The following is a 23,333-nucleotide window of genomic DNA, read 5'->3' on the forward strand; positions in this document are numbered from 1 at the left end:
GAACAAACGGATTTGAATTTTACATTTTAAAAACTAGGTGGGTGTCTGAACAAATGTAAGACAAAGTACTATAATGCTAAGTATAGGATAAACTATGATTCCAGTGTTTTTTATATAACTGCAACATTTGCAGAGCTTTCTGTTCTGTACAAATGGTTCTTTTGAAGCATGCAAATAAATCATGGGATACCTGATAATAGCATAACGACATAATGTCCAAAGATAATAACATAACTGCATAATGTCCAAAGGTGAATAAAAAAAAACATTGCCAACAAATCCGAAAGGATTGATGACTTTCGCCAGAGCGAGTCCTCCGCACGTGACGTACATCTTCTGTCCAGCAGGTGGCGCATGAGCTTACAAATCCCACTGCCAGATCCCCCCAAAAGTCTGCTCCAACTTTTCCAAGCAGCCGGAGCAGAAAAATTAAGTCAGGCGGGGAGAGGAAGCTACATTAAATCTGTTTCTGCACAACTGGCCCTGTGTCTGGTCTCTTGGATGGAAGACCCTCTGTCTTTATAAGAGCAACTAAAACTCACTTTTTTAACTTGGGGGGGGCGGGGGGGATTACTTTTTCCACTGCTGCCGTTGTACTCTCTTAACCGTGAAACCCAGTTTAAAACCCAACATCTGCATTATAAATGTTCCTCATTACAACCCCCTCACACACGCATTTAACACGAGGCGTGTGCGTGTGTGTACTTCCCATGCGTCGTTGTAACCATTCTAAAATAAAGCGTGATCCACTTCGCGAGCTCGCGCTGCTTTTTGAGAAAGCACATTAACCTTGTGTGGTGTGACGCGGCTGAGGAATGATATGTGCCTGCTTCTGCTCTCTGCTCTTCGTGCATTAGGGGGTGTGTCAGGCAGAGTGTTGAATTGTGTTCCAATGTTTGTACATGTGATCAAGAATGCCTTCTCACTGGTACTTCCTGCCTTTCCCCCCTGTATAAAACCCCTAGAGGTGGATGTGTGTGTGTGTGTGTGTGTGTGGGTTAAAGAGAGACTGCGTTTGTGTCTGTGTGTGTGTGTGTGTGAGTGTGCGTTAAAGAGAGACTGCGTTTGTGTGTGCGTGTGTCGTTAGTAAGACAATACTTACACCCAGCAATCTAAATCTTAATCGATGTCTAACTATTAAACGCCTCATACGTCTTAAAATACATTTAGGTTTCATGAAAACTCCCCCAGTCGAGCACACGATCATCTCATCCCCGCGCAATGCCGCGCACACACCCTGTGCGTTTTGTGGATGCCAAAACATGTCTGCTTCATTGGGATTGAAGAGAGGAGGGGGGCGAATACTCAATTTTTCTAATTGTTGGGAGACTTTGAAACTGTTCATGCATCCTCTGTCTGGTAGATAAGGTTTGTTCCTTCATCCCCCCCCTACCCCGGCATGGTTCAATGTTAGTAGGCTGAGAGAGAGAGCGAGAGAGAGAGAGAGAGCTGGAGCCTGTGCACCCATCCCCCCACACTCAGCAGAGGAGTGTTTCTGCTAGAGTGAGAGACAGACAGAGAGGAGAGAAGAGGGGGTGGTAGAGGAGAGCAGAGCAGGCAGGGGAGGGAATAAGAGGGAATGTGCATTGGTAGTCTGATTTGCTGCAAGGCTTCCTCCTTCTACTCTGGAAAAACCTGTGTGCGTTGCCTTTGCTTGCCTAAATACCACGCAGAAGCACCGGTGGGAATTCAGTAAAAACAATAGTGTGCATAGGCAGATTTCTGAGCTGAATATATTCATAGATATGATCATTAATGCTCCCTCACCCCCAAAGTCAGAATTAGAACTGTGTGTACAGGCTTCATGTGCAAGTTAGGCCAAATCCACTTGTATCATTGTATACGATTGCAGTGTGCGCAGTACAGCTTAACACTGACAGCACAGTATCCACAACTGTACTATACATGTATACACACACCAACAACATATACATACATACATGTAGATATATTTAATGAGTTTATTTCTTCACCTCTCTGTAGTGATCACTAATGGAAATCCTCAGCCATATGGATGTTTTTGTAACAAGCAATTTGACATATAGTTATATCGTTGTTGTGCGTGTGTTATTAACACAGCATGAGTCAGTTGTGAGAACATGAGACTGTCTTCATGTGGAGAAAAATATTCCACCTATGAGGGATAAAGACAATGTGGTTGTAAGAAGAAGAAAAACAGTCCAGTCCGCATCGCAGTGGATGCAGCTCGTGTTTTGCAGCCCTCCGTGTGGCTCAGTAAAATGGCTGTATGTAGCGGAGCCTCGTGTTGGTTGGGTTTGCTCCCTGCTTCTACCCGGACTCAGTAACACAACTCCCACAACAATTTCTGTCGTTTTTTTACGCATTGTATGGAGCGTCCATCATATTTCTAACCCATTTACGGAACCGGAACCGGGATGGCAGCCGGATTCGGTCCGGTATAAGGGGTGGGAATGAATCGGCACAAGGATACATGGTTATAAACAATTATTTATATTCAATGCTAGCTTTTGATTGTGACTGACTCGCCGAGAGAGGGAGATAGAGGTGGTGGGGTGGGGGGGGTGGGTATATCATGGCCGCTCAGGTCGCCACTCTTAACACTAGCCCGCCTTCCGAACTCAAAAAGCCCGATCGAGACTCCAAGGAGGAGTCGGTACCGGGGGACAAGCAGTCAGACAAAAAGCAGCCGGGCTTGGACAGCGGATCGCCGGGCCGGGGGGATCTGCAGGACGGGACCGACGGTGGAAATGCAGGGGGAGGAGGGGAACCTGAGATGAAGAACGGGAATGGGAACCCGCCCAGGGCTAACAATAATAACCAGAATGACTCCGTCGGACCGGAGGGGAATAACCATCCCGGTTTGGTGCATCACCACGGCACCGCGTTTCCTCCCTCTTCCTACGGATACAGTCAGCACTACAGTCGGGCCCCTTTTCATCAACATGGCGGACAACAAAGCCCTGGCATGGCAGCTGCTGGTCCGGTCGTGCAGTCGAGCAATATGATGGACCCGTATCAACCCAATTCCCACGAGCATGGCTTTTCAAACCACCAGTTTAACAACTACAACCCGTTCCCGAACAGGACCCCCTACCCCGGCCAAGCGTACGCCGTGAACTCCCCTCGCAGCAGCCAGGCGCCGACAGCTGGGGGGCAGCCAGCTAACGCGAAGCAGCAGCCGCCGCCAGCAGCGGGAGGACCCGCGGCGATGGCCGGCTCTTACAGTAACCAGAGATATAACATTGGGAACCCTCAGCCTACATCCACGCCGACCCTCAACAAGCTCCTGACCTCCCCCAGCTCGACGCGGGGATATCCGAACTACCCGTCTAACGACTATGGCAGCCAGGACGGCGCGAGTAAGGGACCAGCAGACATGGGCAGCAGCGGGCTGTACGGGGGGAGCAACCCGGGCTGGCAACAAAGAAGCCATCACCCGTCACCTTTGAGCCCGGGAAGTGCCGGGCAGCCACTAGTTAGAAACCAGGTAAAGTCACATTACTACAGCCACACGAAGTGGGCTCTAGCACGTCTCCTTCCCTCCTTTCCTAGCTCACAACGTAGCAGGCCAGCCATTGTCTGCTACTAGTTCGCAAAGACTCTAAAATGGCTGCCTCTCTTGTGTGTGTTTTTTTCTTCTTCCCATTACACCAGACCGTTAAATAATAATCGTTTTAAACGCATCGATACATGTATGTAACAACACGCGAGTCGTGGTTGAAGGAGATATAAGTTGTTGAATCGATGTGAGGACGTTCAGGCAGCCAAGAAGGCCTCGACTTTGAAAAGGGGCGAAAAATACTCAGCGAAGACCAACGGCTCGGTTTTTTCCTTCTAGGATGTCTTCTCTAGGCTTGCTATCTTTTTAATTAACACCGTTTTCGTCTCATTAATGTGCTTATACTGTTCAAGCATGTGTCCAGGAAACCTATTCACAAACACCCATTCATTTGTGATAGTCGCTCGCAGTCGGAATTATATCGTATTCCTGCCTGAGAAGCGACCACTTCGTGGCTCCGACATGAGGAATGTGTTGCATGTGGAATCAGCGGCTCGCGGGAGGTGAACTGCTCGCGTGGATTCGCTTTAAATCACTCAAATGGTCTGCACCATGGCGAGGAAGGGTGAACACGAAGTCACTTTCATCACATGGGAATTCACGCTAAATGAGTTTCCCCGTGCGGAGAAGCTGCAGGGCTCCTTGTGCACGTCGCCTGTGAGCAGCCAGCTCAGCCATATGAGTGAGTGATTGCAGTTTGCACTGGGATTTGAATTGTGGAGGTAAAATCCGGCTGTCAAAGCCAGGAGATAGTTGGTCTTTGGTTGACATGCTAGCTGAAATCTGATTGGCTGCTCATCCGCTGCTCATGGCCATTTCTAATTACATGTGATTCAAGGCAACAGTTGCTGATAAGAACACACTGTATTAATTCACCACAGGGTCACTAGAGGCATTGCTGTTTCACTGCTCTGCTCCATTCTTAGCCAACAGTGTAGTGTGGGAGCAACTGGGTCATGGATCATATTGTTTTAATTTGATCATTTGATGAGTATTTCCTCATATGAGAAGTACACCCAAATCAGTTTGTTAGTACTCGCATTCATGCATGCAGCATGGTTGATGGTTAATGTATAAACGCACAGCAACTGTACTCTGCATCATTAAAAATGAGAAGTACTATATCTTATATGTATCAAATCCAAATGGAAAACATACACCAGCATTACTCCAGTCATTAAATTATTACAACATAGTGACTTAAGACATCTGAAGTTCTGTTACTCTCATGTCTATGGTTTTCTTGTTATTTCGTTAGATATTACTTTTGGTTTTCTTTTATATTCACTAGTTGGACTGTTGGGCATCTTTGTTTCATATTATACATTACTACACAGTAGCAAAAGGCCACACTGACTTCTGTCTGTGAGGGTGTGTGTGTGTGTGTTGCTGCTGCTGCTGCTGTGTCTGGCATGCCACACAAGTTTGACTGTGTGACTGCAAAGAATTCCCCCCAATCCTCCCCCCAAGCCAATCAGAAAGCAGACCACATCTCTCACTGGCCCAGGGAGTTTCCTCTCTGTCTTATGCAGATTAGCCATGTGCTGCTCTTATTTATTTTACTTCATTGTCTTGGATCTGCGAAATGTCAGGTACGGCATTTTGCATACTATTTGTAAAGGACATTTGTTAAGCCGAGGACGCTCCTCTCAGCAAAGTGCACAAGTGGGAATTCACTTGATGTAATGGGATGCTTTCAGTTTTCAAGTAGACCCTCTCTTGTTTGAATTATGCTAAAATTCCCCACCTTTCAGTGCCAAATAATTTTGGTGGTGGCGAGGGAATAATTGGATCCTAAATATAAGGCACTAGCACAACACCAAGCAGACTGCATTGATGATTTAGTATCTCCTCGTTTTTTTTCCTGTGAGAAGAGGTTTATACTAACGGTTGGCTTATAAACAAGAGTATGCTTTTGTGCATTTTTCACTCTCCTGCTGTTGGGAAAGTACTTCGTTCAATTCTGGTGTCATTCATTCAGAGCCAAACTGCCTTCTCTTGGGGGGGAACAACCTACTTGGACCTGACTCAAAACAGGAGCACAGCTGGGATATGTTTAAGATTGGGCAGTCTGCCCTCCATTCAAAAGCAGATATATATAGCTCTGTTGACTTCCAAAACTATGGCAAAGTGAGGTGAGAAAAAACCCAGGGTAATGACCGTGGGAAATGAGGTGAAAAAAACCGCACAATTTCTTCATTCATTGAAGTTTGTTATTACACTTTTTGGGTTTGAAAAAGTTGTACTCTGCAGCCAAGTATTTCATGGACACACTGTAATGGCCTAATAAAGAGGGAGGCTGTGTGTCAGTTGTATCACTTGCCATTTAGATTTCTTCTATGCTTTCTGGTTGTTGACTTACTGTATTTTCTCGTGTTATTACCATGTACAGCCACCAGATCCTATGGACCCAATGGGAAAAATGAGGGGCCAACCATACGGAGCAGGCAGTCCATACAGTCAGCAGTCGCAGCAGGGGCCTCCCACAGCTCCACAACAGGGGCTCGGTTACCCTGGCCAGGGTTATGGCCCTGCAGGTCCTCAGCGATTCCCAGGGGGAATGCAAGGACGGTCCCCTGGCAGCATGGGTAGCATGCCGTATGGTCCACAGGTACTTAACATAGTTTATCTAATTTAGAAATAAGTCCATTATGAAGTGTCTTCATTTTATCAGTATTTGTGTTTCTTCAGTTTGTATGAAGACTTTGTTGTTTTTGTGTGCTCTGTGTAGATGGGATCTTATGGACAGCAAGGACCAGGAGGCTATGGCTCTCAGGGCCAGGCACCATATTACAGCCAGTCTGGCCAGACTCCTCACTCAAGCCAGCAGCAAACTCCATACTCCCAGGCCCCACCAGGACAACCGGGTGGCCAGACACCGTACCCAGGGCAAACCCACCCTCCGTCGACTTCTGCGCCGCACACCCAGGGAGGACAACCCTATCAGCAGCCCCATATTCCCCCACAGTCTCAGGGGCCACTGCCGGGCCCATCCCAAGGGTCTCCACAGTCTCAGCCCCCATACTCCCAAGCCTCAGCCCCGCAATCTGGCCAATCCCTCTACGCCCAGCAGCAGGGTCCTCCCAATCAGGCTCCGCAGCAGCCAAGTTCCCAGGAACCCCCCGGATCACAGGGCCAGTCCAACTACCCAGGATCCACACAGGGGCCTCAGCAGCCCCCCCCACAGCAACAACAGGCACAGTCTCAGCCTCCACAGCAACCACCGGGACACAGCCAACACCCACAAGGCCAGCCTGCAGCATACCCGCAGCAGAACCCGCAGAAGAACCCGCAGAAGAACCCGCAGCAGCAGCAGCAGCAGCAGCAGCAGCAGCAAGCACAACAGTCACCTTATCAGCGCTTTCCTCCACCACAACAGCAGGTACTTCCCTCAGTCTAGGATCACGTTCAACAAACTTAGTCATCTTCCTGTGTGTGTGTGTGTGTGCGTGCGTGTGTGGGTGTTGTGTCCGACTCCGGCAGTATATTTAGGCATATGTTCTGATGTCTTTTAGGAGGTATCGCAGGACTCATTTCAGTCAAACACCCCTCCATCCACTCAGCCTAAGTCTGGCCCAGAGGACAGTCAAGGCCGCCCCTCCAGCCTTCCGGTCAGTTGCTTGTTATAATACTGCTGGAACAAAACCAAAAAAAATCCTTTCACGCTGTTTTTTTCTTCTTTTTACCCTCGTGTAAGAAAGAGATTTATTTGTAGTCACGACATATTTATTTGACTACTTATCAAACAGATGACAATAGGAGGCTCATTACATTCACAATAACCCAGTTAGTGCCTAGTATCAACGTTTCTTTGTGGCTGCTGCGTTTTCTGTCCCTTGATGAGTTCAGACTGCAGCACATTAGTGGTTGTTGAGAAATGACTATTTGGAAAAGGAGCTATCTGAATAGGTACACAATTACTTTTGGTGAATTGAAATTACATGGCAGGGCTCCTGCAACATGCTGACTCAGCTCGCAACCTACAATCCCTCGTAACCACGACAACTCCTGGCACTAATGCACTCTAATTTTTTCTTTGAAAATGATAAATATGGACTAGGGCCTCTGGATGTGTGTGCGTGTGTGTGTGTATGTGTGTGGTATTTGTATGTGTGCCACAGAAAATGAATTTCAACTCTAATATTATAGCCAGCGTGTAAAATACATATTGCAGTATTAGAAAAAGTTATGCATAATTGTATACAATATTGTCTGTTTCAAAATACTGAATCTTCTGAACTTGTAAACTTATAAAATGATTAGACCATGTTTGCTGACTGACTCCTGTATGTCTTTTCAGGACCTGTCAGGGTCCATTGATGACCTGCCCACAGGCGCAGAGGGCGCCCTGAGTCCTGGCGTGAACACGTCGGGTGTGTCGAGCAGCCAGGGGGAGCAGAGTAACCAGGCTCAGTCGCCCTTCTCTCCCCACACGTCTCCCCACCTGCCAGGCATCCGAGGGCCCTCGCCGTCTCCAGCTGGCTCTCCTGCCGGCGCCAGCACACCCCGCACGGGACCACTGTCGCCCGCCAACATGCCAGGTCTCTCACACACTGAAATGACGACGATTGATTACCAGCAATGTCTGACACTTGTGATCTAGACACCCAATGATTTGTGTTGTAGGTCATAATAACTATTTTGTGTAGATTCTTTTGCCTTGCATGACAATATTTTGTCTCCATACTTTTATAAAGACCACAAACAAGAACAAAACCATTGCTTTCATCATTGATTATCATTTAACAGTTTTTAAATTTCCCCCTAAGTATCTCTAAAGTTAGAAAAACATGGAATGACTCAACTTTTATTTCTGGTTTCTTATTGTCTCTGGGTCTCATCTACACTTCAAGGTGTTACGTTATGTTGGCTGGACAGTGCTTATTCACAAAACATTCATTTCTAAAGGATGAGCCAACGAGTCTGACAGGGTTAAAATGTTAAACACAGCTTTGAGAATGGGTTGTACTTTGTCCAACATGTACTTGTTGGACAAAGGTTTGACCAGAAGACTGCCGACTACTTAGAGAGACCATATTTGTGTTAGCTGTTTTTATAACCTCAGTGATGTGAAACTCAGTACTTGTATTGTAACCTTTTTGAGCCGTCACTAACTCAACTTGAATATTATTGTTTAGTGACCCAGATGCCTCCGAGGCCATCAAGTGTGCAGTCGGATGGGAGTCTACACCCGGCAATGAGTCAGTCTCCTATGGCCCAGGACAGAGGTACGATGCAGAAAAAATGCAACGTGTTCATTATGTTAACGTGTCAAGAGTGTTTGCCATAGTTTCTGAGTCTAACCACGTTGTCCCTCTTTCTCTTTCAGGGTTCATGCAGAGAAACCCTCAGATGCCCCCTTATGGCTCCCCCCAGTCAGCCTCGGCACTGTCGCCACGCCAGTCCTCAGGGGGACAGATGCATCCCGCGATGGGCCCCTATCAGCAGAACAACTCAATGGGGGGCTATGGACAACAGGGAGGACAATATGGCCCTCAAGGTGTGTACTTTCTCATTGTCTATGTCATGGTTTTACTTGAGATATTTACTAAATTTGGAAATTCTGTAGATAAATTGTGAAATGGCTTCCAGAGGCTCAATGTTTAAGACTGGTTTCTAAAGGTGTTCCACTTAATTTACCATCCATTTGTAAAGTTTGCGGTTGTGCATATCCCATGAGACAAACCTATGGAATATATCTCCCCGGCCTCACAGGAATACCATGCTACCGTTGGTCCCTCCCTCTGACTCTGTAGCTATTTATAGCTGTGAGGCAGAGAGTCAGCTGACAGAGCAGAGCCTCCTGTCAGTAGAGCTGAGACTGTGACGAAGGCTTGTTGCTCAGGGTGCATCGCTCTTTCTGCTAGCACACTGTAGGGAAAGTCGGATTCACACAGCTCTAATGGAAAAGACGCCAGCTATAATAATTACATATTATTGTTGAACACAAATAAACATCTCGGTGTTGCAGTGTTTTTTATCAGACCCATATCCAGTTAAAGCCAAGTGATTACTTTACCTGAATATGTTCTGCTGAAATGTCATCCTTAGGTTATCCCCGGCAACCTGGCTATGGCAACATGCCCAATGCAAACTACACTGGGCCAGGCATAGGCCCAATTAACTCCATGGGAGGACAGGGTGGGGGACCGCCATATGCTGGCATTCCCCCAGGAAGGATGCCTCCTAATCAAATGGGAGCACGCCCCTATGGCCCCAATATGGGTCCGAATATGGGCCCCAACATGGCTCCGAACATGGTTACCATGCCACCCCAGATAGGCTCAGGAATGGGTCCTCCTCCAGGCATGAACAGAAAGCCCCAGGACCCCACTGCCATGCAGCATCCTGCCACCAACTCCATGCACAACAGGTTGGTTGATGATGTTCACACAAGACCTCTGATTGACTTCTCACAGATGCTGGAAAAGGAGATACGTGGACCGAACTTTGTCTTTTATGAATAATAAATGCTCCTTTATTCTCTCATCCGTCCAGGATGCCTGGTTTCCCCAACATGTCTCCAGGCATGATGGGCGCCGGCCCACCCTATGGCCCCCCCATGAACAACATGCCTGGAATGATGAACCCTCAAGGTGGATCACCTTATCCTATTGGTCCGAACATGGCCAATAACTCAAGTGGTAAGTTTTACAGAGATAACCACACCTAGCGTTATCCTCTTTTTAATGGGGTCATTTTACAGCTAATTCCAATCGTTATGATTGTGTCTAGGTATGGCCCCCAGTCCAGAGGTGAACAACAAGATGAGTAACAAAGTAGATGGGAGTGGAACGCCAAAGCCAGAGCCTAAACCGAAGGTAACCTGCCTACTACATGTTGTAATGACAGTATTTTGGAAAATCTTTGAAAGTCTGAACACTTTTGAAGTTTCAGTCCAGTTAATTCATGTTTTTTTTATCTTGCACAATACAGAAGTCCAACTCTTCCACCACAACCAATGAAAAGATAACACGGTTGTATGAGTTGGGACCAGAACCGGAAAGGAAGATGTGGGTGGACCGATATTTGGCCTTTATTGACGAGAAAGCCTTGGGCTTGACCAACCTGCCTGCTGTAGGACGCAAACCCCTCGATCTTTTCCGGCTCTATATGTCAGTCAAAGAGATCGGAAGCATGGCGCAGGTTAGTATTCTGATATAATGTATAAACATCAATGATGTCCTAAATCCCCTTTTGTAGTCTGTATTCTAAAAATGATGTCTCTGTTTGTCCCCCAGGTGAGTAAGAATAAGAAGTGGCGTGATCTGGCCACTTCCCTGAATGTGGGTACATCCAGCAGCGCTGCCAGTTCTTTGAAGAAACAGTACATCCAGTGTCTCTACGCCTTTGAGTGCAAAATTGAGCGCGGTGAGGACCCTCCTCCTGAGATTTTAACGGACAACAAAAAGAACCAACCGGCCAAGGTCCAGCCACCCTCTCCAGGTTAGAGTGCTACTCATTTAATCTTTCAACACGCTTTTAAGTGTAGTACCAATTCAGCCAACCACATCCATGCACTTTAAAATCCACAAACATGCGTAACTTGCCGAGTCATTAAAGTCCTTTACCTTGTCTGTCTGATCCTCTCTTATTTCTGAAGCGTCCCTGTCCTCCACAGCCGGGTCAGGCTCTTTGCAGGGTCCTCAGACACCCCAGTCCACCAGCAGCTCCATGGCAGAGGGGGGGGATGTAAAACCTCCCACCCCAGCCTCCACTCCTCATACCCAGATGCCCCCCATGCCACCTGGGTCCAGGTGATTGTTATTAAACACCTGTGGTTTTACCATTTGATTTGAGAAGACATTTTGATTTGATAAACTAATTTGGTTCTTCCTTTCTCTCGGTCTCTCCCTCTTCTCTCGTAAATTCCCCTCCCTCTCGCCTCTGCTTCTCTCTAGGAGCAGTGTTAACCTGCAGGACCCCTTCTCTGAAGGAAGTGACCCTGCGTTCCCTCGGAAGAACATGACGCCCAACTCGGCCTACCAGCCAGGCATGAACACGCCAGACATACAAGGGCGCATGGGCACCTACGAGCCCACCAAGGACCCCTTTGGCAACATGCGGAAAGGTGGGCACACTGAATGGACAAGAGCCAAATGGAATATCTTATCCCAGAAAGTAAAGTACTTCCATTAAGATCCATTCAGTTAGTCAGCTCATAACTTATTTTACTTGTGAATGCATTTCCAGTCGGGGAGCACTTTCTACCTGCTAGCCAAGGCCCTAACAGCGGGGCGGGGGACCAGCAGCAGCCCCCACAGCAGCAGCCACCACAGCAGCAGCCTCCATTCAACAGAGGACCGCCTGGGGCCATGGGCACAATGCCAATGGGGCCCAGACAGCAGTTTCCCTATGGACCAGGCTACGAAAGGAGGTAAGAATCATTGAATAGAAGAAAGCATTTTCAAGGTCATTGAACACAGTTCAATATAACCAACAGCTATTTTAATGATCAGTGACTCTTTAAATGTGCAGGTCAAGAAAAGTATCTGTAAAGCTAAACTTCTTAATATTATTTGACTGAAATTGTACTGCCAGGGATTTACATTGTTCTGGTACCAAATAGATAGTAAAACCAAATGCAATCTTTAAATTCAGTCAAACATATTGGAAAAAAGAGTGTGTTTGGACTGTGGAACATGTGTCACCATGTAGACATGCGAGTCCACTGTATTTAGTTTTTTATGCTGGCGCGACTGGTAGTTGCTGGCTTACGTGCCAGATACAAAATTAAAAAATCTAATTTTGTTGAGTCGATATTTAATTGCAATAAAAGTATTCATGTAAACCTTTCCTCATTTTCATGTGCGTGTCTTTTTAATGATGAGCTCAAGCATAAATGCGTATGTCTGTTATTGTTTTATCAGACCGGAGCAAGGAGTGGGCCCAGAGGGCAGCATGGGGGCCGGTGCCCCTCAGCCAAACCCGATGATACCTGCCAACGCCGACGCTGGGATCTATTCGCCAAATCGCTTCCCAACACAGCAGCCACGGTCAGTTCACATTTCACTCTTTGCCAATCTCGAAGCTATTGTCAAATGGAAACTGTTCATACGTGATATTTTTTGTTCTCTTCTCTTATTGTACAATGTAGTAGCAATTACAATTATTTCAATGTTTATTATCTTGACCAAATAACATAAACAGTAATATTTAACATTACAATACAACACTATATATTTTCTTAATGTGTAAAATATTGACTCCATATCTCTGTCTTCACAGCTTTTTGGTTTGGGCTTTTTTTTGATTTAGTTAGTTGATTTAGTATAATCTAATCAAGTGTGCTGAACGTGAAGCTGTAAACCCAAATAAGCCCTTGATAGGATATGATAGGATATTACTTTATTCATTCCCAGGGGGAAATTTGGTAAAGCAGCAGCAAACATGTTTACATATATACACAATACAAAAACATAAATTAGCAGGGCAGGACATATTACATTTAAGAATTTAAACGATATCTTTCAGTCACACATTCATCACTATAATAAGCCAAAATGTTGACTGTGTGTTTGACCATGACTTAATCCAGGGAGTTTGAGATGCATAAAGTGTTAATGTTCCAACTGACGATGCTTAATGTTTGCAGGCATGATTCCTATGGTAATCAGTATCCTGGACAGGGAACGCCCCCTACAGGCTCCTATCCAAATCAGCAGCCTGGAATGTACCCACAACAACAACAACAGCAACAACAGGTCAATGATCCTCCTTCACCGCAATAACTCTCACTATGCTCAATGCACTGTTTTCATTTTGTTTATCCGTTCCTCTGCGACTGAGCTGCTGTCATGTATTGGATTGGGTTGGCTTGAAGCAGGACACTGCTATAAAGCTGTGTGTTCATTCTTACATTTGTACTAACAATGGTGTTGAATAATCTCTCCCTGTGCCTTTCTGATGTGTAGAGTTACAAGCGTCCTGTGGAAGGAGGTTATCCTCCATCTAAACGTCATGAGACTGAGTACAGTGGGCCCTTCCATGGTGGACAACAACCGCCGCCGCCGCCGCCGCCACCACCGCCGCCACCGCCGCAGCAGCAAGGATGCGCCCCGGCACCCTCTTCAGGACAGCCGGAGTCGTACAATCAGTACAGCGGCAGTGGGCCCTTCCCTGGCTCTGATCGCCGTCCACCCGGCCCAGGCAATCAGTTTCCTTTTCCCTTCGGTCGTGAGCGTATGCCGGTACCAACGGGGCCCAACGCTCAGCCCAACATGCCCCCTCAGATGATGCAGTCAGGTCCCGAGGGTCCTCAGGGAGGTATGTGGCAGGGGCCGCGAGACATGAACTATCAGAACTACCCTAACCGGCAGGGTGGCCCCGGGGGCCCACCCCAAGGACCTGGCTACCCGGGCATGAACCGCTCAGAGGAGATGATGTCGCCAGAACAGCGCATGAATCACGATGGTCAGTGGGGGGGTCAGATGGGCCCGCGGCAGCCTACTTATGGGCCAGCTGGGCCTGGGCAACCTATGCCTCATGCAGTACAGTCCACCTACCAGTCCCTTCAGGGTGTGCAGAACCACATTCCACAGGTGTCCAGCCCGGCGTCCATGCCCCGCCCCATGGATAGCAGAACATCACCGAATAAATCTCCCTATATGCACGGAGTAATGAAGATGCAGAAGGCCGGCCCTCCAGTGCCTGCATCTCACATAGTGCCCTCTCCGATGCAGTCGCCTCTCATAAGGCGAGACATGCCTTTTCCCCCAGGCTCGATAGAAGCGTCCCATCCTGTCCTGAAACAACGCCGGAAACTCACCATGAAAGAGATCGGTACGGCTTTTTTTTGCTATTTTTGCCTAATGCTGCTTCTTCCAGCTGTATTGTCTTAAGTTGTTGCTAAGAGGGTATCCTTTCTGTTTTTTTCATGATTTTTTAGGAACCCCGGAGGCCTGGAGAGTCATGATGTCATTAAAGTCGGGGTTATTGGCTGAGAGCACGTGGGCCTTAGATACCATCAATATCCTCCTGTATGATGACAACAGTGTTTCCACCTTTGAGCTCAACATGGTGAAACTTAACTATTGTTCATAACAATACACAATATGTAATGATCATGTCTAATTTAACAAAAACTCTGCTCTTTTTTTCAGTTGCCTGGCCTACTAGAGTTGGTGGTTGAGTATTTCAGACGCTGCCTCATTGAAATCTTTGGCATTCTGCGGGAGTATGAGGTGGGAGACCCTGGCCAGAGGACACTGCTGGATCCTGATGCCTTGAAAAAAGACTGGGACAGCACGGAGGAAGACAAACTGTGGGCCGATGACATGGAACAAGAGGAAGGAGATGACGACGAAGAAGAGGAGGAACAAGAAACGGAGGCGCCAGCTCGTATAAAAGAGGAGGAAGAGCAAGCGCAGTGCTCCAAGTCTCGGGGTCAAGATGAGAAGACGGAGGACGAGGAGAGGAAGAGCCAGGGTTCGTCCTCTGATCAGACGGGCTCATTGCAACCCGTATCTGCCCACGAGAGACCCAAACAGGCCAGCAAGTTTGACAAGTTTCCCCTCAAAGTGGTACGGAAGAAAGACCCATTTGCGACCGGCCATTCCAATAATCATGGCAAACTGCAAGAGTTCGACAGCGGGTTACTTCATTGGAGCGCTGGAGGTGGAGACTCAACCGACCACATCCAGACCCACTTTGAACCGCGCAAAGACTTCGTGGAACCCCGAGAACGGATATACGTGCCCTCAAGTCTGCTAAAGCGGCGAGTCCCAGAAGAAGTGTTTCAGGAAAATATTTTTCCAACTGAGGGAGAGAAAAAGAAGAATCAAGATGAAGAAGAGACATCCCTCTCAGAGAAGGCCAGCCCCTCCCTCAGCGGCGAGGAGGAGAGGAAAACGGATTCCGAGACAAAGACGGCGGATGCAGCCGATGACAGCCAGCAGGAGGGCGACAGACCCGGTCCTGCCCTCGACGGTGTCTTCACCCAGCGGGCGCAGCAGACTGGCGTCATCCTGGAGGACGAGCCTCACAGCAAAGACGAACGGCCGCTCATTGCACTGGCCAACTGGCAGGATTCTTTAGCCCGCCGCTGCATTTGTGTCTCCAACATTGTCCGTAGCCTCTCCTTTGTGCCAGGCAATGACCACGAGATGTCCAAACATCCAGGGCTGCTGCTGCTGCTGGGACGCCTGATCCTGCTGCACCACAGGCACCCCGAGCGCAAACAAGCGCCACTCACCTACGAGAAAGATGAGGATTCAGACGAGGGAATGGGCCAAAGGGATGAGTGGTGGTGGGACTGCTTGGAGCTCCTGAGGGAGAACACACTGGTTACGTTGGCGAACATCTCGGGCCAACTGGACCTCTCCGTCTACCCCGAGAGCATATGCTTGCCTCTTCTGGAAGGTCTTCTCCACTGGGCTGTCTGCCCATCAGCAGAGGCCCAGGACCCCTTCCCCACCGTCGGCCCCCACAGTTCTTTGTCGCCTCAGAGACTGGTCCTGGAGACACTAAGCAAACTAAGCATCCAAGACAACAATGTGGACCTCATCTTGGCCACTCCGCCATTCAGTCGGTTGGAGAAGCTATACGGGAACCTGGTGCGGCTGATTGGAGACCGGAAGGTTGCGGTCTGCAGGGAGATGGCGGTGGTCCTGCTGGCCAACCTGGCCCAGGGTGATCCGATGGCGGCCCGAGGAATCGCTGTTCAGAAAGGAAGTGTGGGCAACTTGATGGGCTTCTTGGAGGACAGCCTGGCTGCCACACAGCTTCAGCAGAGCCAGAGCTCTCTACTCCACCTACAGGGGATGCACTTCGAGCCCACAAGCCCGGACATGATGCGGCGAGCGGCCCGGGCTCTGCACGCCTTAGCCAAGGTGGAGGACAACCTCTCGGAGTTCACACTACAAGAGTCCCGACTCCTTGACCTTTCAGTGTCTCCCCTCATTAACTCGCTGGTTTCTCATGTTATCTGTGATGTACTTTTTTTGATTGGCCAGTCATGACAGCTGTAGGGAGCCGTGGCTCCACATGCTGGGGTTTTTTATCCCCATTCCCCTCTTCCCTGGAAACCTGGCTTGTGTGTAACAGGGCAAGAAAAGTTCAAGTGACTGTCTTTAATTTATGAAACTCCATCAAACTCCATTCTCTGAGCCCTCCCCCGGCCGTCCTCGCTCGAGGAGGGTAATCACAGAGCTGTGGTGGATTACAAACCAGAGAGATGCCCACATAGTGACACTACTTGTAACATCATGAATGCCAACTGGATGACAGAGTCGAGAGCGCCACGTTTGGGAGACTGTTCTGCACTTGGGGGAAAAGTACTTTTTAAATAAAGATAAATAAATGAATAAAGAAATAAATAGCTGAAAAACAAAAACTGTAACCAAAGTTGCTGTCTCGTTTACAGTGAGTTTGGGGGGACACAGTGTGCCCTAGCTCTCCCCTCGAGGGCACAATGAGTCTGTAACTGGTTGAAGTTCAGAGGTGAAGCAGACTGACCAGTGGCCGACTGGTTATAGTTGCTGTCGTTGGATGTTCACCCGTCAGCCCGACAGTAGACTAAGTGCTGTCAATAGACACCTTCACCGGGGAGGCCTGTGCAGTAGATTGTAGGACATTTTCTGTGCCGTACTGCTCTTGAGTGTAAGCATTCTGTAACACACGTTTCACACAGACGCAGAAGATGCAGCTCTTCGAGTTTTGAGGTCATTTTAGTTTGGTGTTCAACAGAAAATGGCTTTCTTCCCCAAAGTATCAAGAACCTACAACACCCTTACCTCCTCTTATCCCTTGATTGTATGAATACCCTTATGAAAAGAAATCACCTCTTAGGACTGGTTTTCAACTTCAAATACAGCTTTGCTGTGGTGTATATATAATGTTGTACATTACACTTCCCTTCTCTGTGTCTGTCTCTGTCTGTGTCACTATTCTCACACTTGTTATCGGTGAGGGATTGAGGCTGACGGGAGTCCCCACTGATTAGACCCACACCTCTGGTCTCTCCACAGCTCCGTAGTACGACAGACACGGCTTAAACCTGTTATCTCCTGGTACAACAAAATAAACTAGATGAAGTACACATTTGACAATTTTTCTTCAGTCATGGATTCTGCATATTTGTATTTCAGACTATGTAGCTAAGACAACATGTAAATTCCTCCCTTTTCCGTTTTTGGCTCAATGAATATCATTTATTCAGTATGAAATCTTTATACTATATGTTCCACGTGGTAAGAATAAATGTACATTAAATCTTCGTAAGCTGTTTGATGGTTTTGTTCTTCTGAAACTGAACTCTTCTGGACGGACAAGTCAAATGAATGTTGACACAACATTGGGTCAAAAATAATTTACTGAAATGCACGCTCCTTCGCTTCAGTGCTCAGAAAACGTGTCGGGGAAACATGATCTTACTTAGTGGACTCGACTGTCACCGGTTATTACTGTCTCTATATTTCAGAAAAATAACTGCATTTAAAATGATGTAAACAGGCTACATAACATAAAGCCTCGAGGATGACCACGCAGGCGTTCTCCCTGCATTAACTTCACATGACAGAACTGCATTATGATTTATTTAAGCCAACATTTCAGCATATACCGTCATCGAGGTCCAGACAGAAACAATGAGGTAAAAAGAACAACCATAGATTTTAATGATCAGATCTCAAAGAAGCACTGACAAAAAGCCACTCTTTTTAATCCACATTTAGGAGGGTTTGTGTGAAATAGCCACCTTCAATCCAATCAGATGAGAGATTAAAAACGACAAGCAATGTCCTCACATGTTTTGAATGAGGAATACAATACCCGCACCGCTTGAAAAACCAGTCCAGGACACAGAATGGTGCGGAGCTCCGCCTGCTGGGGAGAGACGCATCATTTGCCGTCAGCTGACCAAAAGATCCGAGACACGACGCAAGATTATAAAAGGTAAGGCATTATAATCTAAACTACGATTAATCGTTTTTTGCTCCACATGTGCGGTTACGAATTACGCACGACGCAGAAACCCCACGAGGGTTCTCTTTTATCCGGGCCCAAATTTTATTTTATTTTGAAATGACCTCGATCACACCGGAAGTGAAAAGAGCCATTCGAAACGAAGCAGAGCCGCTGCTGCAGTGTGAGGATGTGAGGACAAAGATTGCACCGGAGCGAAAAACAAATGTTGATTATCGAGTTCAATAACATTGGCTCTGTTCGCCCTCTCTTAATGCGGGAAACGCAATGAAAACTAGAACATGCTGCATCTCATTCGCCGAATATTTTATTCCCTCCTATGTTTTATAGAAACTATGACGAATCCAGCAGTCACGTCTCCGTCACAGCAATGACTATGGACGTCAGAGCAGTGCTGGAGTTCGCCGCCGTCACCAGGGGCCTGTCGCTGATTTTGCAGGTAAGTTTTAACCAAACTTGAATGTTGTGACATCGTAAATATGCTAATTTATTATATATAACGTGGTTTTGTTATTAAATAATAATGTCTCTCGAGTCACCTTGGCAATTGTCCTGGGGGGGGGGGGGGGGTAAAATTAGTAGTAAGATAAAGTATTCCTACTTACAACATAACCGGCAAAGTGACTGGGTACCTTTGTGTTTTGTTTCTCAAAGACTGTTTGATGGCAGGATTTATTTTAACATTGTCGACTATTTCTCCCCCAGGCCGTCTTCAACGCGGTCATCCCTGATCACGACGCTGAAGCGTTCAGGCCCCCAAGGGCCGAGGAGCCTCTGTACTTGGACTCTGCAGTGGAGTGGTTGTTGGGGGGCCTCTCCCACTGGGATGCCGAGCATTTCCTCTTCATCGCCGAGAGAGGGTACCTTTACGAGCACAACTTTGCTTTCTTCCCCCTCTTGCCCATCATCCTCCGAGGCCTCGCAGAGACGCTGCTGTGGCCCCTGAGCGGCTGGCTGAGTGTGAGGGGTCGCCTGCTGGTGGCCGTGGCTCTGGGGAACAGTGCCCTCTTCCTGTTGAGCGTGGTCGCCCTGTACGCACTGAGCAGGATCGTCCTCCAGGACCGACGCCTGGCTCTGCTCTCCAGCCTGCTCTATTGCATCACACCCGCCAATGTCTTCATGACCGCCGGGTACTCCGAGAGCCTTTTCGCCGCGCTCACGTTTGGTGGTCTGTTCCTCCTGGAAAAAGGGTTCACCTTCCGAGCGTGCCTGACCCTCAGTATAGCCACTGCAACGCGATCCAATGGACTTGTTAACATCGGATTCCTGCTCTACCTTCCATCGCTGCAGGCTATTTGCCAGATTCGCGTATATCGAATGACGACGAAAGGCTACAGGAAAGTCTTCCACTATATTTGGGCCGTCGTCCGTGTGCTGCTCACCTCCCTCCTGGGAACTGCAATTATTGCCCTTCCCTTCTGTGCGTTCCAGTACTATGGGTATCGGACGTTTTGCACGCCGTCCGTCTCCCTGGAACGGATCCCTCCTGCTCTTCTGTCTCTGGCTGAAGTAAAGGGGTACCGGGTTCCAGATGAAAACGGTCCGCCGCCCCTCTGGTGCATGAGGCCTCTCCCCCTGCTGTATTCTCACATCCAGGATGTGTATTGGGATGTGGGCTTCCTCCGCTACTTTGAGCTGAAACAGATACCAAACTTCCTCCTGGCTCTACCCATGGCCACTCTCGGCATAATGGCGGCTTATGCATATTTTCAAGCCAACCCGGAAATGTGTCTGAGACTCGGACTGTGGGAAACGGGTGCAAGTAAAGGGCTCGACAAACCCACACCGGGACTTTTCAACTCCAGAGTGTTTGTTTATATCGTTCATTCCACAGTACTTCTGCTGTTTGGAACACTGTGCATGCATGTGCAGGTAAGGACATTATATAATGACACACACATATATATATATTAGGGCTGTCAATCGATTAAAAAAAATTAACTAATTAATCGCACATTTTGAAATTCATTAATCGCGATTAAAAGTATTTCTTTCTTCTAAAGACTAAATCTTCTAAATTAACGAGTAATCACTTCAGACAGCGTGTATTCTAGACACTTGTTTAATTGTTTTCTTTTTTAAAGACAAAACTTCACACAGAGCTGTGTTTTCAAAGAGGCTCCTACCTATAAAGTGCCAGCGAGGTATTTAATATCATGGATGATAAATTGTTTCTTCAGTGAAACATCAGATTAGTAAACAAAGGTGTATTTGAGACCCCATTGGTCCTGTCATCTTTAACATTGAACAGCAGCAGAACCAGTGGCCTTGGTAAACTGACAAATGTGTCATGTTAACCCTCTGGAGGCTGGGGGCATTTTCTCCATTTTACAAAATGTAAATTCACCTTTTAAAGGCTTTTGCATGTGACACATCCCAGTGTTTCCCCCACCATTCTATCAGGGTGAGGCCCCGCCCCCCTGTAATGTTCTCTATCGCGCCAGATTACAGCAGAAGTAATGTAAGGTTCTTTTCTTAAAGACGTCTTTGTTCTTTTATTAAACTAAACGTCTGTTGTTGGTCGTCTCTACAGCAGCATGTCATTCTGTCTCGACGTGTCGGTCACTCTTCTCGGCTCTCCGTCTCGCGCGCCGCAGAGCTCCATACCGGCGTGTCTGCGCGCGCATCGAGGCGGAGCAACAAAATAAAGTCACCTGCACCTTCCGCCCAGCGTCACCGACACGTCGCCCTCTGTTTCTCTATGAATATCGAGGAGCAGACGGGAGGAAGGAGGCGGACTGCCGCGGTTTGACACTCAGAGGAGTGCAACAACTTCAACGCACACCGGAAGTAAACAAAGTTGCGTTAAAATATTTTAGTGCGTTAATCGCGGCCAAATTAATCGCATAGATGAACGCGTTAACGCTGACACCCCTAATATATATATATACACACACACGGTGTGTAGAAGTGCAAGTCAAGATTTATGTGCGCATGTCTGTCAACTGTTAATTTCCACTCATTCCCATTTTTTTCTCTACGTTTCTAGGTTCTCACCAGATTCTTGGCTTCCTCGTCTCCCGTGCCTTTCTGGATAAGCGCTCACCTGCTCCTCCTCAATGAGCCGCTTCTTCACCGAAGGAAAACATCAAATCCCAATGTTCAGCTGCAGGCCGATTCCAGAAACAGATACAGGCACACACCTCAAAACCCCATCATTGCACTGCTGCCGCACTTTAAAAGCTGTTCTCCTACGACGCAGAGCATCCTGGGATACTTCCTCTCTTACTGGGTGCTGGGCCTGGTGCTGCATTGTAACTTCTTGCCATGGACATGACTTCAAAGATTACTCCAACCTTTTTTTAAGGCAATATGTTCATGCAGGACTGGGCAAAACACATCACATGTTAAATCTCGCACAGGTGTTTTTCAAATGCATCATCAATAGTCCATTTGAGTTATTGCAGTAGTTGTTCATTGCAACCGCATAATATTAATCTATACGTGAATGCAGTATTTTGTCAATGTGACAAAACATTACAAATTCACTAACTTCTATTTAAGTAATTTAATCCAAAGAAAAGAATAATTACTTATAATGATCTCGTCTAGTCCAACGTAGGACTTTCTGATAAAATAGCATCACATTTTTGATGCCGATTTACTCATGCAATGCATAACCAATTTGATTTGAACCTCTTGGTTAAATGACTTTGAGAAAAAAGTACAAAATGTAAAATATTTCTGAAACTTAGTTGAACACTGTTTAGTTGTAAATATTGGGAAGACTGGTTGTATAATGTAATATAGCACTGCATGTTTGGAAGAATTATTCCAAGTTATGGTTTGGGAATATTTGAATGTGAAGGAGAAACTATTTAAATAAAGTGTGTTGCTGTGAAAGAATCTTCAATTACATTTAATATTACTGTAAAACTGCTATATCGTGGGGGTTTTGGTAAAAAAGAAAAAGAAAAGTTAAACCAGAAAGTTTACCTGAATTTAAGATGAATCCAAACAACAAATGTGAATTCATGTAAATGGTTTATGTGACTGCAGACGTGTGCACCGACATCTCTTTAACACCACAAGAGGCTGCTAGAACTCCGAAGGCTATTTAGTCCACTGCCCACCTCCATCCTACAAACACCCACAAATATGTGGGGAGGGTGAGATAATGAGTTGCTATGGGCACTTAATTGTATAAAATAAACAAATGGGAAGGCAATCCAAACAAAGTATGCTCTTACAATGACCTATTGCATTCAATTGGAACACATTACTTGGTCATAATGTTTCACCTTAAATGTGTACCCTGTTGCAAAGGCTAAAGAATTAAAGATTGCAGTGTAAAGGACTTAGTTGCATCTAGTTCTGAGGCTCAGAGGCACAGAACACTGACCGTGGAGTCAAAACACTTCACACTCTGAGACCATCACCTGTTAAGCACCACCGAGCAGAGAGCACTCGCCATGGTAACGAGGGCATTGTGGTTCATTCAGGAGCTGATGGTGGTTGGTTGGTACAAAGCCAGGGGTATTAAATAAATGCTCCTCTGCACAGTCAGTCTGCAGAGACATGTGGCAAAAAGGTCAGACTGTAGATCTTTACATAGTTATGAACCAACAATGATAAGTTAAGAAACGATTAATTGTATATCATTGCCAATTTTCTGAATGCAATGTTCTACTTTATAAATACCCACCATGTAAACCCTCTAGGTAAGTGATGTAAGCATGCATGCAATGAATAGTTATATTTTCAATACGGGCTGTAACTAAACTATGGAGGTAAAACGCAGCAGCTGGAGCCACTTAAGTGGAGCCGCACGGATAATTACTTTGCACGCGCTGTTGTTGTTCCGCGTGCGGACGTTTTCTCCGTTATATGTCAGCGTCGAGTCCTGCGTGCATACGTCAACATCCACCTC

General features: G+C 46.9%; 2 protein-coding genes across 7 annotated transcripts; both read left to right on the forward strand.

Moving 5' to 3' along the window:
* The first annotated feature begins 2,539 nt into the window (after positions 1-2,539).
* arid1aa (AT rich interactive domain 1Aa (SWI-like)) lies at positions 2,540-17,756 on the forward strand. 6 transcript variants are annotated; one of them, XM_056444108.1, is made up of 20 exons: positions 2,540-3,469; positions 5,934-6,152; positions 6,273-6,923; positions 7,057-7,152; positions 7,842-8,082; positions 8,680-8,769; positions 8,871-9,041; positions 9,593-9,914; positions 10,040-10,185; positions 10,277-10,362; positions 10,478-10,687; positions 10,783-10,987; positions 11,145-11,298; positions 11,443-11,612; positions 11,735-11,918; positions 12,412-12,537; positions 13,137-13,245; positions 13,456-14,323; positions 14,430-14,560; positions 14,644-17,756. In XM_056444108.1, the coding sequence occupies exons 1-20, from the start codon at positions 2,555-2,557 to the stop codon at positions 16,498-16,500; spliced, it is 6,951 nt and encodes a 2,316-aa protein (XP_056300083.1). In that variant the 5' UTR covers positions 2,540-2,554; the 3' UTR covers positions 16,501-17,756. The 6 variants fall into 6 exon arrangements, with proteins under 6 accessions (XP_056300083.1, XP_056300084.1, XP_056300085.1 ...); XM_056444109.1 differs by having other exon boundaries at positions 11,446-11,612; XM_056444110.1 differs by having other exon boundaries at positions 11,449-11,612.
* Positions 17,757-18,074: 318 nt separating this feature from the next.
* Positions 18,075-22,760, forward strand: pigv (phosphatidylinositol glycan anchor biosynthesis, class V). Its single transcript, XM_056444083.1, has 3 exons — positions 18,075-18,902; positions 19,169-20,335; positions 21,453-22,760. The coding sequence occupies exons 1-3, from the start codon at positions 18,783-18,785 to the stop codon at positions 21,738-21,740; spliced, it is 1,575 nt and encodes a 524-aa protein (XP_056300058.1). The 5' UTR covers positions 18,075-18,782; the 3' UTR covers positions 21,741-22,760.
* Positions 22,761-23,333: the final 573 nt, after the last annotated feature.

This window comes from Pseudoliparis swirei, chromosome 22 (genome assembly GCF_029220125.1).
Source record: "Pseudoliparis swirei isolate HS2019 ecotype Mariana Trench chromosome 22, NWPU_hadal_v1, whole genome shotgun sequence".
Lineage (NCBI taxonomy): Eukaryota > Metazoa > Chordata > Actinopteri > Perciformes > Liparidae > Pseudoliparis > Pseudoliparis swirei.